This window comes from Nuphar pumila, chromosome 5, assembly GCF_984573655.1.
Source record: "Nuphar pumila chromosome 5, dmNupPumi1.hap1.1, whole genome shotgun sequence".
NCBI classification, from domain to species: Eukaryota; Viridiplantae; Streptophyta; class Magnoliopsida; order Nymphaeales; family Nymphaeaceae; genus Nuphar; species Nuphar pumila.
In genome coordinates this window covers 132417196-132438897 of record NC_143253.1, presented here as the reverse complement: position 1 = coordinate 132438897, position 21702 = coordinate 132417196, and the positions used below count along the sequence as shown (strand labels likewise).

The 21702-nt window shown below is 37.2% G+C and overlaps 1 protein-coding gene across 3 annotated transcripts; it reads right to left on the bottom strand.

Annotated features, from left to right (window-relative positions):
- Nucleotides 1-3934: 3934 nt before the first annotated feature.
- On the bottom strand, nt 3935-20866 carry LOC149838788 (GTP-binding protein At2g22870-like). Of its 3 annotated transcripts, none has more exons than XM_090006817.1 (5): nt 20850-20866; nt 16525-17087; nt 13336-13405; nt 4648-4810; nt 3935-4351 (listed from the first exon to the last, which is right to left on the bottom strand). In XM_090006817.1, exons 2-5 carry the CDS (start codon nt 17012-17014, stop codon nt 4133-4135), a joined length of 942 nt encoding a protein of 313 aa, XP_089862943.1. In that variant the 5' UTR covers nt 17015-17087; nt 20850-20866; the 3' UTR covers nt 3935-4132. The 3 variants fall into 3 exon arrangements, with proteins under 3 accessions (XP_089862943.1, XP_089862942.1, XP_089862941.1); XM_090006816.1 differs by lacking the exon at nt 20850-20866 and adding an exon at nt 20551-20753; XM_090006815.1 differs by lacking the exon at nt 20850-20866 and adding an exon at nt 20574-20745.
- Nucleotides 20867-21702: the final 836 nt, after the last annotated feature.

Here is a 21702-nt window from a genome sequence, read left to right as displayed (position 1 = left end):
GTTATTTTAGTATATGGTTAATGCCTGCTATGATAGCTACTAGAAAATGAAAGAAGTTGACAAGTGAGAGTTTCATGGCAAAATTAAGGTACCAAGTGGAGTTGAATAGAGGTCAAATGAGATAGCCGGATGGTTAGGTCATACTATCATAATCGAGAAGTCTCATGTTCGAACCCCATGAGGTATCCACTAAATAATTGACAAATAAAAAAGGAAAAGAAGGGGATAAAGGGGATGGTCAACAAAGATGACCATGTGAGATACGTTAACCAAAAGTCCCCAGCTTCTTCTACCAAACAGTGACCTACATCCTCAATGCAAGGCCAAGTTTGAAGATTTTAAAGGTTAAGGCTTGCAAGTTAGGAAAGGAATCATCGTAGCCCTCTGGTGGTTCACCTACAATTAATTCTGAAACAGTTCCTATTCAAAGGTTCAGCTGATCAACGTTTGAATTTGGGGCTCCAAAATAAGTGATTGCCTTAGAACTACCTTTCAGGGCTTTGCACACCTATGACCTAACTATGTCAATGTGGGTCAGCTTATAGTGTCCAAATAGAAGGACGTCTACCCAAGGTGTGCATCCTTTGCCGGAAAGTCGAAGCTGAGAGTGCTGCCCAAAGGCGCAATGAATCTCAGAAGTTTTATCAGTAGAGATGTCAATGGATAGGAGGTATCCAATATCTGACCTGATTAGTTTGATTTGGTTAAGAATACTGAAATCTGATAAGTAATTAGATTCAGATTCGGATTAGGATCTCAGGACCTAATCAGACAGACATCCCATTCCAATGGATATCCGAATCTAATTACATGTATTAACTTTTTTCCATCTGAATCCGAATCTAAACCTGAATCCGATTAACCAATATCCATTTATTTGGATTTAGTATTAGCTACACCTGACCCGAATCCGAGCCGTATACATCTCTATTTATGAGTAGAGGACCGAGCTAGGTTCACGCCCATGCTGGTCACAACTGCTGAAAATCGGGTTTTACCTTGGCTTAACCAAAAAGAAAAAAAGAAAATGTTGAACTTTTACGTAAAAGAAAGTGGATCTATCCATGCCCAAGCCTGGCCACTTCTTTTGATGACACACGCATTTTATTGAATATTTATTTTAAAAATGACAAGCTCTGCTTTGAAGACAGCTCCAGCAACATAAATGTGAATGGCAATAAAAAGCAGCATATGAGCTACCATCATTATTGCATATGCTAAAATTAGTGCCACGGTTGGAATTGAGCCATTTTCATTTTTCAAGAGCTAGGAATCTTGTTGGCAAAAGTCAGAAAAGCTCATAAGTTCTTTTTTTTGTTAAAAAAGCATGATCCAACAGTCCATTCTTACTAAATGGGTCATGTTAAATACAATCTGTGGGGTTTTATAAAACACAACTTGGAACATTGAAAATCAGTACTGTCCACATCATATGTACAGTTAGGAGAAACCAACTCTCTCTCTCTCTCTCTCTCTCTCTCTCTCTCTCTCTCTCTCTCTCTCTCTCTCTCTTATATATATATATATATATATATATAAGAGAGAGTCACTAGAATATGAGAACTGAAAATATATGAACTAATGTGTGAACTGTGATTTTCATAGATTTGTTATTCTTCTCTTGAATCTAAATGTACGGATGTGATTTACATTCTTGGTTTTATAATAACCCGCTTTTGATAATCCTCTTTTGATGCATAAACGAGATTTTTTTAAGGCTTTAAAATCAATGGCGCATAGTCTTCATAAATATTCAAGCATTCAAAATCACATTTTTTCATAAAAAATACACAATCCAATGGTTGATTCTTAGCAAATTCACCATGCCGAGCACATCCACATGGTTGGATTTGCAAAAAAAAGTGTTGAAAATGCCCATATTTCCAGTTCTAATATTTCAGTGACTCTATATGTATACGAAAAATATTTGTCACTAATGAAGGGTAAGAAACTAATGAGCTAGAAATCATGAGTTAAAGTTGAATCGACTCAATATAACCACACATGTGTTCCACATGGTTTTTTTTATGTGAAAATGTGATATTTTCAGTTATGAAATTTTGGTACATTGCGGGTAGATGATTTTTGGACCCCTTTAAAAACCTAATTACTTGTCATAGTTACATGATTAAAAATAAGTTTTCTACTAAACAAACCATATAAATCATATATGTACCATTTGATTTACAAAAAAATAATTTTTTTTAAGAAAAGAGTGGTTTTTACTCATTAGTCCCTTACCTACATTAGTAGTCAATATTTACCCATATATATAGTAATGATGCATGCAAAATCTCCCGGAGCACCTAGTTTCTCTTACTAGACATTGGATCTTTTGAGATCCAACGGCTGTGATGCATGCAAATCTCCCACTTTAATATTCACGCATACCTTAAATGTTACTCGCATCCTTTCTCATGCAAATGTCTTAAATGACACTTTCTCTCTCTCGAAGTTGGATATGGTGGATATTATTGGACATGGACGATGGCATGTTCTCACATACCTTCATCCATGTAATGTAATTGTGTCTTTTGGTTTTCTAATAAAAAAGTGTTAGTTTCCGTCTCTCTCTATCTCTCTACTGTTGGACGAGAGCTCAACTCATCTCTCTATTGCTGGAGAGAGCTCCACTCATCTCTCTATATACTGTATTTTTCTGAGAAAAATAAATTTTTGTAATTTTTGGCAAGATTTTCTATTGCTGACAAAATCCTGTTAACGAAACTGATGACTATGCTTTGTATTTCATGGCCTAATATTCATCAGCGAGCTGTGTAGCGTTTCCAAAACACACAATGAGCCACACGCACAAAAGGGACCAAATGGGTTGGAAAAGTGCTCGGTCATGTCCAACCAATACTGAATCTGACTTCTGAGAAGTGGGTCCAGTTGTCAATATGGACCCGATTCAGATCTCATAGTACAATCACAAATCCAGTTACCGGTAGTGGATTTGCTGCAAATGAGTGCAATCACAGATGGATACAACATATTTTTTTACTGGATTCTAGCACAGATGTGACCAGACAGAAGTCATGATGCGAATTGAATCAGACCTGGATCTGACAATATGGGTTGGATCACCGACAAATTTGCATTCCTACTCTCTTTCTACGTACAGCAGCAAGTAGGAACATTTTTTCTTATTCAAAGCCAACAAGTTTTTTTGTTATGTCTACCGACTCATTATTTTGTTCTCATATAATTAAGATAATCAACCGTCCACTTGAAGTGGTCGGCTGGATCTATGCTAAGTGACAGAATGAGACAGGCATATCATGATCTTTACCGAACATAATCCAATGACAATCCATCTTATTTTTAGAGACAGGATCAGGGCAGAGGATCCTCTGACTAACCTTGGATGCCATTCATCCATGTGATGGACAGGCAACCCAAACACCATGATTGGATGGTTTACTTCTCAGATATGTCCTGTTCTAGATTAACGGCATCTAAATCACAAAAAATAAAACCAAAAGATATACAACAACATGGATGCTGGTAGGTGAGAACATGCCATCATCCATGTCTAATAATATCTACCACCGTATCCAACTTTGAGAGAGAGAGAGTGTGTGTGTGTGTGTGCCATTTAATGCATTTGCATGGAAAGGCGAGAAAGAGTGAATTTAAGGCAGTTGCATGGGAAAGGATGAGAGAGAAACATTTAAGGAATGAGAGTGCATTTAAGGCAGTTGCATGAGAAAGGATGAGAGAGAAACATTTAAGGTATGCATGTATACTTAAAGTGGGAGATCTGCATGCATCACAGCCGTTGGATCTGGAGTAGGTGTCATTACTGATATATCTGTGTATCAAAACAAACTTGTGCATACATAATCACAAAGAAGCTCCTGCTCATATGTATGACAAGAAACCAAAAAACAAGTGATTTTGAGATCAGACAATCATCAATAACCTGTGCATATGTAATCAATCACAAACAAACACCTAATCATAATTAGGACAAGAACAAAAAGCAAATATATATACATGATCAATCATGCATAAAAATCTGTATACACATGCACGAACAATTTTCAAATACAGGCACCTGCTCATATGTTATCAGAGACCTGGACTATCAGAGGTTTTAGTTTTTAGAAGGTGCTGGATGATCATACTTCTAGTGCTTTTGCCAATAGTTTCTAAGCTGAGCAATGTGTAACAGGATCTCATCCCGACCTAGATTGGTGACGCTGCTTGTCATGATCCAAGGAGGAGCCTGTTGGAAGAACTCTGATATCAGTGTCTGAAAATCTTCCATGTTCTCTTCAGGTTTCTTGCCACCATTTTTCCTCTTCTTCCGTTTGTCACATTTGGTAAAAACTAATGTCATCGGGATCTGAACAATGAACAATGAGCAATGTTGGTAAACATTCAGTTTCTCATGTCATTTTTTTCTACAACAGAAATGACCAATCTGACTTAGTTCCAGAAAGTTTGGAAAGGTAAGAAATCAGAAATGAATCGTAACCATGAGGGGCATTTTGATATAAGAAACCTTATGAAAATGATTAGGTGCTCACAAATGATAACATTGGTCAGAGTTCAAACATTGTTTTAAACTTGTATTGCCCCTATATATGAAAAGAGCCCTTAAAGATGTGCACGGTGCTCTGAACTAAACCAGTGGATTACCTGATGTTCTCCAAGCCAGCGTGCATATTCCAGATCAATCTGCTTTGCAGGTATGCTGGCATCAATCAGGAGAAAAACAGAAACTAGAGTTGATCGATTGAGGAAGTACTTTCTAGTGAACTCATCCCAATTAGTCCGGGCTTGCTGTGGTGCAGCTGCATATCTATCAAATTCATATGGATATTATATCAACAACAATAGCTACAAGGATTTACACTGACAAATACAAAAAAAATAATTTTATAAAACCATGCATGATGCTGATGTCAAACTGGCATTCCAAATATTAATAATGTAGAATGAACCCAAAGAGGAAAAACATTTCACACAAACATAGCACTTGCTTAAAAGGACTTCTTAAAGTCATCATAGGAACTGGTGGGCTCCGTAAGGGCTTGGGTGTTGGTGACCCCACTCAGAGTTTACCTTGCAAGGAGGTGGGCCCATTAAGTGACCTGGTTCTCGGCGAGGGTTCCTTGTCATTTAAAAAAAAAGTCATCATAGGAACTGTTTTCAGATTCTTCTGTTAGCTATAATCGAGAGCCAGAGAGACATGCACCATGTTAAGAACATCTTAAATATTCTTATCAATTGGAGATCTATAACGAACTCAAACAAGTCTCAGAATAGGCAATTTTACCTGGACTTTTGCACACAGTTTGTCTCTTATATGTGGTTTGCATATGCTCATGCCTTAGAATGCATTTATAGGTAATTTTTGCATACCATAGAAATGCTTATCTTCCTTAGCATAGATCAAATTGTTAACTACTTTATTTTAACTCTTTACTAGAGTTACTTTCCCTCTCAAAACTTCTTCACTTCTTTGACAAGGAAGCAATATCCACTGTTCTCTCCAAAACAATCAGAGGAGTGAATGTTTTTAGTTCACAGGCATTAGCATAATTCTAGATTTCACTTTGTTTTCATAGGAAGAACTAAATGATCGTTCCTTTAAGACATTTTTCTTGTAATCAAGTTGAAGTGCGAACAATCTTGTCAATTAGACAATCTCTATCCTGCCGCTGCAGGAATACCATCTAATCCTAGGCTTTGTCTTTTCATCAGGTATTTATGAGAATTAACAAAAAGATAAGGGAGGTGTTGAGAAGAAAACCATCAGCCTTCTGAGAATTAAAAGAGAAAGGATGAGAAAAGAAAAACCATCAGCATCTTCCATGTGGCCATAAAATTTGGTAGGGGATGGACAGTAAGGTAATTATCTTGTTCTGATCTTAAGGGGTGTTTGCTTGTCACCGAAAGCTGGGGCTTTCCACGGAAACGCATGCCCGTCGATGCGTTTCTGTGGGGCCCACAGTGGCAAAACAAACATCGGGTTCCATTTCTGCGAGGAAAGGGAGCCCGAAATCAACGCTGGACCCCCCTTTTCAGCGGAAACGGTTCCCATTTGGGGGGGGGGGGGGGGGTGCATCCGATTCCTTTTCAGCGGAAGGAGAGTCCGTGGAAGAGGTGCTGCAGCACCCTCTTGACAAGCAAACACCCCCGAAGAGTCAACTTAGAGGCATATTGCCATATTGGTTTTGCCTCAACTCTCAAGATACTCTCATCTTATCACATTAATTAAAAGAAATGAAAGTACTTTCTAGTCATCCATGACATACTCAATTCTCTGAAGTTATGATAAAATCTCATTTTTTAATCTCAATAAGAAAAAATGAGATTAGAACTCACCCTAGCATGCCTCTTCCCAGCACCTAAAATATGGGACACAATGGGTATGGCTGTTCCTTCATAGAAAGGATATTAGTCTGCTATGTTAAAATGTACCTCATATATATATATATATATATATATATATATATATATATATATATATATATATATATATTACATCAATACACGATACAGGTATTTTTGTAATTTCACATAGTTGTTTTAGAAAACAACTATTTTCGAGTTTTGTTAAAATGTAATTTTCTTTTTTTATTTTTTACATTTCTTTTTTGTATTTTTTAAGGACCAAAAGGGGCTCCAACCATAGAGTCATTGGAGCCCCCAACGGTCACAAATGTGACCGTTGGGGGCTCCCAACGACTCCATGGGAGCCCCCTTTTGGGCTCTCCTTTTGAGGCCTTTGGCCTTCCTTTCTCTCCTCTCCCTCTTGTATAAATAGGGGTGAACCCCTTGTATATTTTTCATTCTTGAGAGCTCTCTCTCTTTTCAATAAGAGGCTTTTTATATTGTTGCCTTCTTAAAGGCTTGTGCTTGTATTGTCCCTTAGTGGACTTGTGATATTGTCTCCTTTATTCATTGTTGTAAGTGCTTATAAGCACTTTTTATATTTCCGCAATATTTCGTTACATGGTATCAGAGTCACTCGATTCTTGAAGGAAAGGTGTGGTTCATGTATTTCATATTTTGTTGATCTCTTCTCACTTCTTGGAAACATCATGGAGGCAAAGATTGACCTATCCTTCAAGCTCAATGGAAAGAACTATATGATGTGGGCATCGGCAATGAAAAATAATCTCAAAGGAAAGAAACTTTGGGGTTTTGTCATGGGTACCGTTCCAGAACCTAAGTTTATGCTCACGAAGAACGAAGGAGGTCAAGAAAAGGCTCTTGAAGGAGATGCTCGCCTCAAGGCCATTGAAAATCATCAAAAAGAAGTGGAAGATTGGGAAAGTAATCACGCGAAAATCCTTGCGTGGTTTATGAACAATGTTGAGCTTAAGGTATGTGCTAATATAGCTAAATTTCGTAGAGCCAATGAGGCTTGGTCCTTTATGAAGGGTATGTATACCCAAAAGGATCTTGCAAGAGCATATTTCTTGCAAGAAAAGATTAGGACCACCAAACAAGGTGATTCTAGCATTCAAGACTATTATAGTGCCCTAAACCCACTATGGGATGAATTGGCTCTTTTAGAGCCAAAATGGGTTTCTATGGAAGATATTGATTTAAGACAAAAACAAATGGAACAAGAACGATTGTTCCAATTTCTTTTTGGGCTACATCCCGAATTTAAGCAAGTGAGATCCTCACTTCTCCATAGATCTATTTTTCCTCCTATTGAGGATGCTATTGCCGAAATCACTCAAGAGGAGACAAGGCTTGGCATGAGTAAACATGTTGATGAAGTACTTGTTGTATCAAAATCGGGTAACAATGTAAGAACCTATAAACCTCCTCATTTTGGGAAACAAGAAAACTACAATGGAGGAAGAAAAATGATTGTTTGTCATCATTGCTATGAGTCGGGTCACATTAAACCCGCTTGCCCAAAGCTTAATGGAACTTTCAAGCCTAAGGTAGCCTCTCTTGAAGAAACTACCATCAAAGAAGATGAAGGCAAGAACAATGACCTCAAGGAAACTCTTGGGCAAATATCTATGGCTCTCCAACAAATTCTAAAAGTTTCTTCCTCCACATCGGGTGCGGCTATTGCTTCTACATCATCACCCGGTACGTATTCTTGGATCCTTGACTTCGGAGCCTCTTTTCATATGACCCCCCATGAAAATGCACTTATTGATGTTTGCACCAATTCAAAGGACTCTTGTGTCTCTACGGCCGATGGAACCTTTTTAAAAATTTCAAGTATTGGCTCTTTTAAAGATTCTCAAAATTTTTGTGTTCCAAAAGTAAGAGTTGTTCCCAAACTAAATTTAAACATTTTTCGGTCTCCCAAATTGCCGACCATGGATGTGAAATATCTTTCTCATATAATGGTTGCTTTGTGCAGGATCTCCGGTCCGGGAAGCGGATTGGGCAAGGCCATAGAAAAGGAGACCTCTATTATATGGACCATCTCAATCTCCCTACAAATTATTTTTGTTCTTATGTCCAAGAAAAAAACATGGAAACTTGGCATAAAAGACTTGGTCATCCAAGTTATTCCAAAATGTATCTCTTTCCTTTTGGAAACAAATTTTGTAAGGAAAAAAAAATTAATTGCAAAGATTGCATTTTTGGAAAAATGAAGTCTATTCCATTTCCAACTAGAACTTTTCTTTTATCAAAACCTTTTGAATTGGTGCATTCGGATGTTTGGGGGCCTTCTCTGGTTATGTCTAAAGGGAGCTATTCGTATTATGTTACTTTTATTGATGACTTTACTCGGTATGTTTGGATTTATTTTCTTAGTCATAAATCAGAAGTATTTACCTTCTTTAAAGATTTTCATAGAAAAATTCAAAATCAATTCCAAAATAACATATCTGTTTTGAGATCCGATTCCGGTGGTGAATATTTATCTCACGAATTTCAAAACTATTTAACCCAAAGTGAAATTTGTCATCAAAAGTCATGTCCTAGGACCCCTCAACAAAATGGTCTAGCAGAAAGAAAACATAGGCACATTATAGAAACCGCTAGAACGTTACTTGTTTCTAGAAATATTCCAAAGAAGTTTTGGGCCGAAGCCGTTCTAACCGCAACTTATCTAATCAATAGAATGCCCTCTTCTAAATTAAAAAATGCTTCTCCCTATGAAAAGCTCTTTAAACTTTCACCCGATTTCAATCGTCTTCGTATTTTTGGTTGCAAATGCTTTGTCCTATTACATAAAAGTGATAAGTTGTCTCCAAAAGCAATTGAATGTGTTTTTCTAGGATATGGTGAAAATCAAAAAGGGTATAGATGTTATGATTTAAAGAATGATAAACTATATGTTTCAAAAGATGCAACTTTTCTAGAAGAAGAGAATGATTTTGATAAAATAGAAGAAACAAATGAAATTGATTACATATTTTTATATGATCTTATTGATGACATACAAGAAGATTTTCTTGAAAACATAGAAGATACATGTGAGGCGTCCCATCTTGATATAATACCCTCAAATGATAGTGATACAAATATGAATGTTTACTCAAGAAGAAATCAAGAAAACCCTATTAGTGCCCTCCAAAAATACTCTCAAATTTCTGAATCTACTGAGGAACCACAAGTTAGACATCTTCTAGAATATCAATACCCCCAAATAGGTTTGTATCCTATGATTCCTTAACACCCAACTATCGGGCATGTTTAATAACCCTGCATTCTTATTTTGAACCCGCTCACTATAATCAAGCTAAATCTATACCACATTGGGTTGAAGCAATGCAAGTTGAACTAAATGCATTAAAAAAGGCTAATACTTGGGAAATAGTTAATCTACCCCCACACAAAAAACCTATTGGATGTCGCTGGGTCTTCAAAGTTAAAACTAAAAGCGATGGCTCTTTGAAACGATATAAAGCTAGATTAGTCGCTAAGGGATACTCCCAAGAATATGGCATTGATTATGAAGAAACATTCGCTCCCGTAGCTCGAATGACCAGTGTCAGGACCTTAATAGTTGTAGTATCAACCAAAAAATGGCCTATTTATCAACTTGACGTAAAAAATGCTTTTTTAAATGAAAGTTTAAGTGAAAAAGTTTACATGGATCCGCCACCTGGAATTAATATTAAGCAAGGTCAAACACTTCGGCATCTAAAGGCCTTGTATGGTCTTAAACAAGCTCCTAAGGCTTGGTATGATCGTTTCAGTGATATCATGATAAAGTTAGGATTTCACTCTTGTTATACTGACACTGCTCTTTTTGTTAAAAATGCAGGTACTAGTATCATAATATTGTTACTTTATGTTGATGATATGATTATCATTGGGAATGATCAAAATAGTATTATTGATGTTAAAAATATGTTAAAAAATAATTTTGATATGTCTGATTTAGGCTTTCTTAGATATTTTCTTGGAATTGAAGTTGCATACTCTTCTCGAGGATATATTTTGTCACAGATGAAGCTTGTTGCAAATATCTGTTCTAAGTTTAGGATTTCTGATGACAAAAAAGTAGAGACTCCCGAGGTTATTAATGCCAAATTACGGTTGGAGGATGGAGTTCTTCTGGAAGACCCCACACCCTACAGACAACTCATTGGGTCTCTTACCTATTTAACCATCACCAGACTATATATCACCCATGTGGTTCATTCAGTTAGCCAATTTCAGCATGCTCCTACAACTGTGCATATGAGTGTTGTTCTCCGGATCATCCGTTACATTCAGAATACCATCAATAAAGGGTTATTTCTATCCTCTTCTTCCTTGAATCTTCTTGCTTATACTGATGCAGATTGGGGAAGTAATCCTAATGATCGAGTCTCAACTACTGGTTTTTGTGTCTTTTTAGGGGACTCTTTAATTGCCTGGCGATGCAAGAAGCAACAGAAAGTTTCATTATCATCCACTAAAGCTAAGTATCGGGTTATGGCAACCACGACAATGGAAGTTGTATGGCTTTGCAGTCTGCTTAAAGACATGGGGGTTGATATTACCGAAGCCTCAAAATTATGTTGCGACAACAAGAGTGTCATCTATATTGCAAGCAATCATACCTTCCATGAGCGTACAAAACATCGAAATGGATTGCCACTATGTTCGTGACGAATACTTACGATGAACAATTGCTCTACAGTATGTCACTTCAGAATATCAGTTGGCGGACTTCTTTACTAAAGCTCTTCCGGCTCCTCGCTTCATGTTTCTTCTTGGCAAACTTTCTGTCATTTCCTCGTAAAGTTTGAGGGGGGGTGTTAAAATGTACCTCATATATATATATATATATATATATATATATATATATATATATATATATATATATATATATATATATATATATATACATCAATACCCGATAGGGGTATTTTTATAATTTCACATAGTTGTTTTAGAAAACAACTATTTTCGAGTTTTGTTAAAATGTAATTTTCTTTTTTTCTTTTTTACATTTCTTTTTTGTATTTTTTAAGGACCAAAAGGGGCTCCAACCATAGAGTCGTTGGAGCCCCCAACGGTCACAAATGTGACCGTTGGGGGCTCCCAACGACTCCATGGGAGCCCCCTTTTGGGCTCTCCTTTTGAGGCCTTTGACCTTCCTTTCTCTCCTCTCCCTCTCTTGTATAAATAGGGGTGAACCCCTTGTATATTTTTCATTCTTGAGAGCTCTCTCTCTTTTCAATAAGAGGCTTTTTATATTGTTGCCTTCTTAAAGGCTTGTGCTTGTATTGTCCCTTAGTGGACTTGTGATATTGTCTCCTTTATTCATTGTTGTAAGTGCTTATAAGCACTCTTTATATTTCCGCAATATCTCGTTACATGCTAACCTATTAATTGTCCCCCAGTATGGTTCCTTTTCTAATTATACTTGACTCTTTTTCTTAAGTAAGAAGTTGGTCAAATAAATGTTCCACCCCTTATTAACCATTTTGTTTTGAATATCACTAGAAAATCTGACGATTAACCGTCTGTGAGTGTGTGTGTGTGGTGAAGGCACACATGAACCCATATTCACACACAAAGGCACACACACACAGCTTTCGGCTTGTTTCAGAAAAAAATTGCATGCTATTCCACTGCCATGGTAACATGGGCTGATGATGGTTTGACATTCATCAAACTAACCAAAAATATATTCCTCTGGTTACTGATGAAATATGTATTACATTCTCTTTCTTTTCAAGGATAAACAATAAAATAAATAATTAAAGTAATATCAACAAAAAGACTATTTTAAAACCATCCATAACTTGGACAGAGAGCAAATAAGGCCTTGTTTGGAAACTAGTAGCTGGGATAGGAAGTGCCATTTGAGGAAGTGGGAACTGCCAAATCCTGGATTTGGCAGCTACCACCTCTTGGAGGTGGTAGCCATGGATTCCATTCTTTAGTGTAAATATAAAGGTGAGAGGACCTCACTTCCCATCCCAAATGCATAAACATCCATCCCAGCTACCAGTTTCCAAACGACCACTACAAGGTAGTTTGACCAAGTTTTCGCCAAATGCATTAATTCCTATCCCAGCTCCTAGTTTCCAAACAAGGCCTAAAAAGACAAGTCAATTAGGGAATTGATTATCATCAAGCAACAAATATGCACACAACCTGGAAGAAACAGAAACACTTGGCATTGGAGAAATCTTGCACAACTGATCAAACAAAGCAACACTAACTTTAGAAACAATGTTGTGGGCAAATACCTTTAGTACAAATGGAGTTCTCATCTTTTATTTCTACTATCAAGATCATTTACCAATTTTTATTAAGATCTACAAGGTATATTTATGTATGTCACAGGGACATGCATTTTGGGTGTGTGGCCCTGGTGACATGAGTGGACACGCTCAGACACACCGACACATACGGCCATTATTTTTATAATTTTTATTAATATTTAATACTTTTTGACATTTTCAATAAAAATGCATTTTACTATACTAAAATATCCAAAAATAGTTTTTTATTGATTAAAAATTTAAAAATTCCGTGTCCTCATGTCCTATTTTCCAAGAAAAATCCGAACTTGGGAGTTAAACTCGCGTCACATGTCCTCGTGTCCACGAATCTTTGTGACATAGCTTAGGAACATAAAAAAGTTGAACCAAATGAGATTTGGTCCATTTTATGATTTATATGAAACTTTGAATTGGATCCAAGCCTAGAATCAGTGGAAATTCTAGATCAGACACATTGGGTTTGAGTATAAGCATCCTTTAGGAGTTCCTTATTGAAATACATAACCAATTAGAGATTCATACAGATGGAAAAGTGAACATTACTTGTCAGGTCCTGTTCCATGATCTAGTTTGATCTTGTAGTCCAAATAATCCCATACCATGACGTGCAACAAAATAACAAGAAAGGATCACATTGGAAGGAAATCATTCTTGAATTTACCCGTATCCAGGCAAGTCCACAAGGTACCAGCTATTGTTAATCAAAAAATGATTGATGCATTGTGTCTTCCCTGCAACAATATGTTGGTTATAATGAGATCAACTTACATTCGGCTAAAAGAGAATCAACAACACGTGTGTGTGTGTGTGTGATTGAAACAGTTTGATCCAAAGCATGTTTCCTAGTAAATAAATGCTCTTTCTAGTAAATAAATGCTCGTAAACACATCTAGGAAACCAGATTAAGCAAAAAATTCCCGCAGCTAGACTTTTTGAAGTGGTCTATAATGAGTCCATAATCAAATTGAGGAAGACATCAACATCTTGGAATATCACACAATTAGGTCAATATAATCCTCTGATATATATATATATATATATATATATATATATATATATATATATATATATATATATTACGGACATACTTAAACAACAAGCAGAGGATTATATCGACCTAGTTTTTTGTGATATTTTACAATGAACAGAAAAAATCTTTAGTGATGAGTTTCCTCTTAAGAGTGCCAATGCTTAGGGAAATGTTGGTAATTTAGCAGAGTCAAGAGGGTCATAAGTTATGGGCCAATACAACAACAACAACTACGCCTTCATCCCAAAACAATTGGGGTCGGCGATATGAACCAAAAAAGAAAATCATTCTGGGTCTTCCACATGAATCCTTCTCCTCCAATCATTTCTATCCAATGCCATGTCCTCGGTGAGGTTCAAAGCATTCATATCCTTTCCTATCATCTCCATCCAAGTCTTCTTAGGCCTACCCCGACCTCTTTTAACAAATATATTTTCCCATTTCTCCATCCTAACTGGAGCATCATTAGGTCTTCGCCGAATATGTCCAAACCACCGTAAATGATTCTCTCTCATCTTATTTTCAATGGATGCAACGCCTACCTTCTTACGTATCTCCTCGTTTCAAATCTTATCTTTTATTGTATTTCTACACATCCATCTAAGCATACACATCTCGGCTACACTCATTTTTTGAATATGATGTCTCTTGGCAGCCCAACATTCCGTACTATATACTAAAGCGGGCCTAATAGTCATCCTATAAAACTTTTCCTTCAACCGCAATGGCATTCTACGATCGCACAACACTCCAGTTGCACTCTTCCATTTCATCCACCCAACCTTTATCCTATGATTTACATTTCCATCAATTTCTCTATACTTTTGAATGATAGATCCCAAATATTTGAAACAGTCATCCATCGGTATTTCTTGCTCACCAAGCTTCACTACACTCCCATCACTACTTCGTTGCTTACTAAACCGACATTCCATATATTTTGTCTTACTCTTACTCAACTTAAAACATCTTGCTTCCAATGTCTGTCTCCATAATTCTAACTTAGCATTAACCTCAGCTCTAGACTCATCAATCAAAACAATATCATCAGCAAACAACATACACCACGGCACATTTTCTTTAATTGATCTAGTAAGCTCATCCATCACTATAGCAAATAGGAAAGGGCTTAATGCAGATCCTTGATGTAACCCAACCGTTATAGGAAAATTGGTTGTCACCCCTTCATAAGTGCGAACATTGGTTACTACTCTTTCGTACATATCTTTAATTATACTAATGTACTTGAGAGAAACACCTTTCTTCATCATTGTCCACCAGAGAACATCCCCAGGTACAATAAGTGCTAAATGCTAAAAAAGACAGATGTATACTAGGCTACAATCACTTGAACTGACAAAAAAAAAAGTATGCTTGATCATAAGCTATGTCACACGGACTCGGCTAAGGAGGTGCTGCACCCGAGTCGACACGCCCCGACACGGGTGCGGCTTCGGACTCGGCCCGGACTCGGTCAATGCCGAGTCGGACTCGGTCAACGAGTCTAGGCCGAGTCCGTCCACATTTTGGACTCGGTCAACTTTGACCGAGTCCAAAAATGTCCCTAAAAAATCAATTTTTTATATTTTTTATTTAAAAATATATATATAAAAAGAGGCACAGTGTTGTGACAGTGCTGCAGTCACAGACTGTGACTGTGCTGCAGTCACAGACTGTGACTGCACAGTCTGTGCAGTGTGCACAGTCACACACAGTATGTGACTGTGACTGTGCACAGTCACAGTGCTGTGTTGTGGCATTTTAAAAATAAAATAAAATTATATATATATATATATAATTTATTTTTTTTGCCGAGTCCCCGTGTCCAAAAATTTTAAAATTGTGCCGCACCCGCACCCATGTGACATAGATCATACGTCATGACCCACCATAGGAAAGCCTTAAATTACGATATAGCATTCTCGCATAAGCATTACTGTAATCGTGTGTTTTGTTTATCCATAAGCATGCTCAATGCACCCTACTTAGGGAATATGACACTTCCAAGTTCCAACCTTTCTTTTTGTTCATACCAAAGGGTGACTGAAAAGTCTGAATTGCCAACAAGATCAAAGTCTGAGACTCTGAGTGTGTTCTGATAGATCAGTAGTTTGTTGAGGACAAGGTTGAAGATCAAGAAATTGAATGTCCATTCATAGGAATCAACAGAAGCTTGAAATTATTGTCACAAAGGCTCTCATTGTGATGCTTCATTGGATATTTTTGCTCTTAGCACCTTACCTGTTGGTTGTAACCTCTATGTAACTTAATTGCTCATTTCAAGATTTACAAGGAAGACAGTTTTATAGTTCAACTGCACAAGAGCAACTCTGTCTGCCATCTTTTCTATTTCCTTTTTCCTTGGTTTTTGCTTTTTAAATGCTGATATCATTTCATCTCACCAAGTAGTTGATTTGATCCTACCCCAAGTACTAAGAAGAATTGGAGAGAGCAGAATTTCTTTCTATCTATTGCCTCTACGGCAAATGATTCACATCCTGAGCTCCAAATATCATATATTGTTCCAACCCTCCATTGGTAATGAATACCTCCATTACCATATGGTATTTTTTTCTAATACAAGAAAAACAAAGCCAAATAGCAGAAGGATGCCCCTCCTGCACCTCTCTGTTCCATTGACGGCCAACTATTACGAAGCACCCTTTCTAGTGGAATCTAGCTTACCCTCACTCTCTTGCATAAAATACATTGTTGGCCTTGGCAACACCCTCTTGAACTATTTATTGATTCTTACTCCCTTGAAGAAACAAAAGACGGAAACAAGACGAAGAAGAAGAGAAAGAGGAAGAAGCGACATGCCTGGTTTCTTCGAGGTGAGGGCAAGCTGCTTCCTGCGGACAAGAGAGTTGAGGAGGGAAGACTTGCCAACATTGGAGCGGCCAACAAGGGCGAACTCTGGTAGCCCATCCGAGGGGCAATCCTCCTGCCTGGGGCTGCTCTTGATAAATTCTGCCTGGGAAATGTGAGAATCCTTGGTATAAGGACCCAGTACGATGTTGGAGCCCTTGAGGATCCGATAGCTCGAAGGATCCACAGCTGAAACGTTGACTTCAGGAGGGATGAAGAGCTTCTCTAATGGAATGTGTATTGGGGTTGGTGTGAAACCACCACTATAGTCATGTGGGAGCAGCGGAGTTGGGAGGAGGGACGGTTGTGGAGTGGTGGAAGTAGCAGTGTGGCTGCAGCGAGTGACAGAGAAAGGTGGTGTGATGATGCGAAAGGGTTGTTTGTTGGGGATGAGGATGGATAAAAAGGGATGGCGAGGAAGATGGTGACATAGAAGCATCATCAGTTATGCATAAATGTTGTTAGGAGTAGACTTTTTAATCAAATCAGCTTTCGACAAAAAGTCCCAAATCCACCTGAATTAAATCAAATCAAAATGATTAGAACCAATCTATTTAAAAGACACATTTTAAATTAAAGTCAGAAAATTTCAAAACAATAAGAAAAATAAGAAAATTCAGGCAATTTTGTTAAAAAAGAAAAATACAGAAGCGAAGTGAATGATGACTCATAGAGTTCAATCAAGTTCTAAAATATGCATTTGATGCTTAAATAATATAAATGAAATATCATAATTACCATAAAACCACACAAACCTCACAAATAAATAAAATTTTGACACCAACCCAACCATAATACTGGAAGAACAGAGGGACAAAAGAAATGTACACCTTATTTGCACTAATAGGCAGCAGAAAAGATTATACATCACCAATTCCTCCCACACAGGCAGATTGCAACAGCAGTATTATCAGCAAAAAAAATATGATCCAAGGGTCGATTCCTACTATTTTGACCATGTTGAAAATATCTATGAGGTCAGATTTGGTAAGAACAACCTCCCCCTATGAGTTCTAACTAGGGGGGTCCTCAGACTCCTTACCCATGAGGGTAGGAAATGATATCCCATTATATATATATATATATATATATGAGAGAGAGAATTGAACATATTAGGCCGCATTTCTTGTTCTGCCCCATAAGTTTTAAGTGTTTTATGATGGATATGAACCATTAGATGTGTTTAGCATGCTCGATATAGTGGGAATCGACTCTTGGATCATGTTTTTCAATGAAAAAACATGTTTTTCTGAGCTGGGAAAAACTGGTACCTTCATAGCCATTGATTTTGGATCACCAGAAAAACCGGTATACATTCTGGCTATCCAAAAGTCACTTCCCACTAAAGAAAACCTATAGATCACATCTATGGTGTTAGATGTGAGAAAAAATACTTAAAACTACGGTTTTTGAAGGAGCCTAACGAGATCTAATGAAAAAGGGAGCCTAAGGAACACATTACTCTATAATATATATATATATATATAGCCACTAGAATATGAGAACTACAATGTGAACTAGGCCTTTCCGATGCTTTTTTGCAAATCCGACTCTACAAATGCGTTCAGCACAAGGTTCCCTAACTAGGAAACAAGAGTGAGAAATGATGCAAAAAGCGGAAGCGATACATTTTAAAATTTATAGGAAGTGGGAAGCGAGGAATCAATTAGAAAGTGAAACAAGAATTGAAAAATAAGGCGATATGAGAATTAAATGGGAAGCAAATAAAACTAAAGTAAAATAATTAATTTTAGATTTCATAATTTTTAATGTAAGAATTAAACTTTTTTCAAATCTAAAAAATGATGGTTACCAATTTAGAGAAAGCATATGGAAAGTGTGCAGGCAGCGCAAGAGGAAGCACATGGACAACATTAAAAGAAGTTTGATAGAAACATATAGAAAACACATAGGAAAACTTGAACAAAATGTGCAGGAAGCATAGGAAAAGCATGGGAGAATAGGCATTCCCATCAAGTTTCGAAAGCGAGGAGTATCGCACTTTCAAAGTGAGCTTCTGAGAAGTGTGCCTCTCACCTATTTGAGAAGCTTTTGGTAACTCTAGTTCAACATCATCCATTTGCTAGGAATCGACTATTGGGTCATGTTTTTTCGACAAAAAACATGGTTTTTAGATGCTTGAATGTTTTTGAAAATTCTGAGCCATCGATTTTCAAGCCTTAAAAAATCTTGCTTATGCATCACAATTGGATGATTCAAGAGCCGGTTCCCCTAAAACCAAGCATGTAGATCACATCCGTACAGTCAGATTTAAGAAAAAAAACCATGAAAATCTCAATTCACACTCTAGTTCGTATATATATATATATATATAACAAAGAACCGTGTTTCTTCACTAGGAGAAGTGATTCAACTATACCAACTAATTGGCATATAGTATATACATGTGTGAGGTGGGAATTTCGATTGTGCCCATTGATTGCCAAATTTTACCACCATGAAAGCTTTGGGGAATAGACTTGTGAAAAAACTGAAAAGGTGGTGGATGTGAAGGATAATTAGGAAGGTAAAAGAGAAGTTTTTGATTGAAATGAACTTCCAGAAAGATGTTAAGATTCACCATAGTTATTGTTGATTGCAAAAAAACAGTTTGATATTGGGTTTCTTGAACAGATGACCACATTTATATCCCCGCTGCTCGACATCCATTCACCAACCAGCTTCTTGTTTCCAGCATCTGCTGTCTTTTGTCATACGCCACTCAAGAGATAATCAGTAGCTACAGCAAAAAGCTTTTCAAGACTAAAACTGTAATGAAGAGGATTTATGGGCATTTTGTTGAAGAGGGCAATGATCCTCCCCTGCACCCACCACCAACTCCTCCTCCATAATATCCTGCAACCCCAATGGGATACTCACATCTTTGATAACCACTATTGCCCTGAATTCCCATACCTAACCCAATCCCACCACCAACAACAATGGCCCCAACACCCTCATAACCTAGCCCTATTCCATTCCTTCCATCCCCACTGTTGCTTCCAAAGACAGCGTGATAGGCACAGTTCATCCTAATATTTGCCCCACCCCCACCTTAGACAGCAATGAGGAGGCATAGTATCTACCGTTTTCTATTGATCTCAAGAAGGCAGTGTTCATGACGTCCCTATCAACTTGTTTCAATATGAATCCGTGAAGGATCAAAATGGAGAGCCTTGCAGAATTGGAAGGCTTAAGCATCATACTGTAGCAGAAAACAGCATCATAGCCTTACTCTGTAGAGGTCTATCCATGCAGAGACAATTGCCCATTCTTTAGTAGGTTGATAGCACATTATTATATGTGGGGCTGCAACATCTATGGTGTCTGAAATTTCTTTTTTAGTTCAAGCATGGTGGTAGCAGATTGGGTAACAACAAATGCGCTTTTGGGTAGCATCTGCCAATGTCAATTCCCACCAGAAATGTTCTTAGTTAATGTGCTTAGAAACTTTTTGAAGCAGGGTTGAAGGTAGAGAACGGTGCACTGGTTTAGTGTAGGATAATCACTTTACGAGGTTTGTCATCTTGATGTTTCCCTTTTGTTAAGAACATGGTACATCAACACAGCTTAATTATCACAGGACACACAAGAATCTAAATGAAGCCAGAATTGTAATATGACTCGCTCAAAACCTCAATCCAATTGCATCCATAGCACGAATTAAAGAGAACAACTTCGAGAATCAGCCACAACAAGCATAACTTAAAAGCTTTAGCTCGTAATTTTCACAGTGTTTCTAGCAAAAGCACACTAAATGCATTACAAATTCATAAGAATCAGCGCATCATCACTTCATTTGAAGCTAAGATTTGTGAGAAAAGAGAGAAAAAAAAGTAGGGTTTAGGGTTTCATGATAGCAAGAGAAGATAGAACGAGATAACAGAAAGATAAGGATGTACTAATTAACACGAATAACAAACGAGGACCGTGAATTTCACAGAGATGAAGAATAAAAATGATAATAAATTTCTCTACATTGAAAATTTAGAGAGAGAGACCGCCGGAGCAGGAGATGAGGCCGGCCGGATACCACGCGCGACGCCGGAGAAGGAGATGGCCACGAGCGACGCCGTACTCGAAGAATGCCCTAGCGCGAGAAATGTCGAGCGAGGGGATAGGGCTCTGTTTTTGCCCTGAACAGAAACATCCGACCCCTACTGTCTGCGACTGACCATTTTATTTACGGGAAACGATCGTACCGTACGGATAAATCCTATGTAATTTTAGATATTCTCGGCATGTCCAAAATCACAAATAAGAATGTCCTGTTTTACCTGCGAAACTCGTAAAGTCGAACTCGAACAAATGAGCAAGTTCAAGTATATTTTATGCAGACTTCTTCAACTCGGCATATATTTTACGTGGACTTTCTTGTCTTGGCCCATATTGTTCGTTGTTAGCATATTTAGAAGAAACAATATATCTTGTAGAAGACGTTTCTCCTCAGCTGGTCATCGATCAAGGTAATATAGGTGTAGTGAACATATATTTTTGTCTAAATTTTTTTTATTTTTTTAAATCCTTCATTTTTTAGGTTGAAACATTCTCTAAAAGATAGATTATTTGATCGTTTCAGTCTGCAAAGCATGTTTCTATTCTGGTTTTGAAACTCATAATCAGGAACCCTAAAAGGGTTTTCGGTTCTGACTGAAAACATGAAAGTTATAGGCTTATGTCTTAGTTTTTCAACAACTATAAACATACAAGTTTTTGACGCCAGATCAGAAAGATGGATATTTGAGAACAAATATTGTTCTGCAGAAAAATAGTCACATATTTGAGAAGAAGTTTGCATATATAAGTTCATATGTGCAAAGGGTAAAAAAGTTTTTTTAAATACAAATATTTGTAATTTTGAACATGGGTGGGATATGGGATATAAAAGTTTTGGTACATTGTGGGCCATTGATTTTTGAAGCCCTTAGAAAAATTGCTTTATGTAATAATCACATCCCTCTTCTCTATTAAAAAACTATTTTAATATATATATAGTAAATATTGGCTAATAATGAAGGTAAGGAACTAATGAGTAGAAATTACTTTTTTCTTTAAAAAATTATAATTTTGTGTAGATCAAATGTTACCGATGTGATCTACATTGTTTGTTTAGTAAGAAACTTGTTTTGA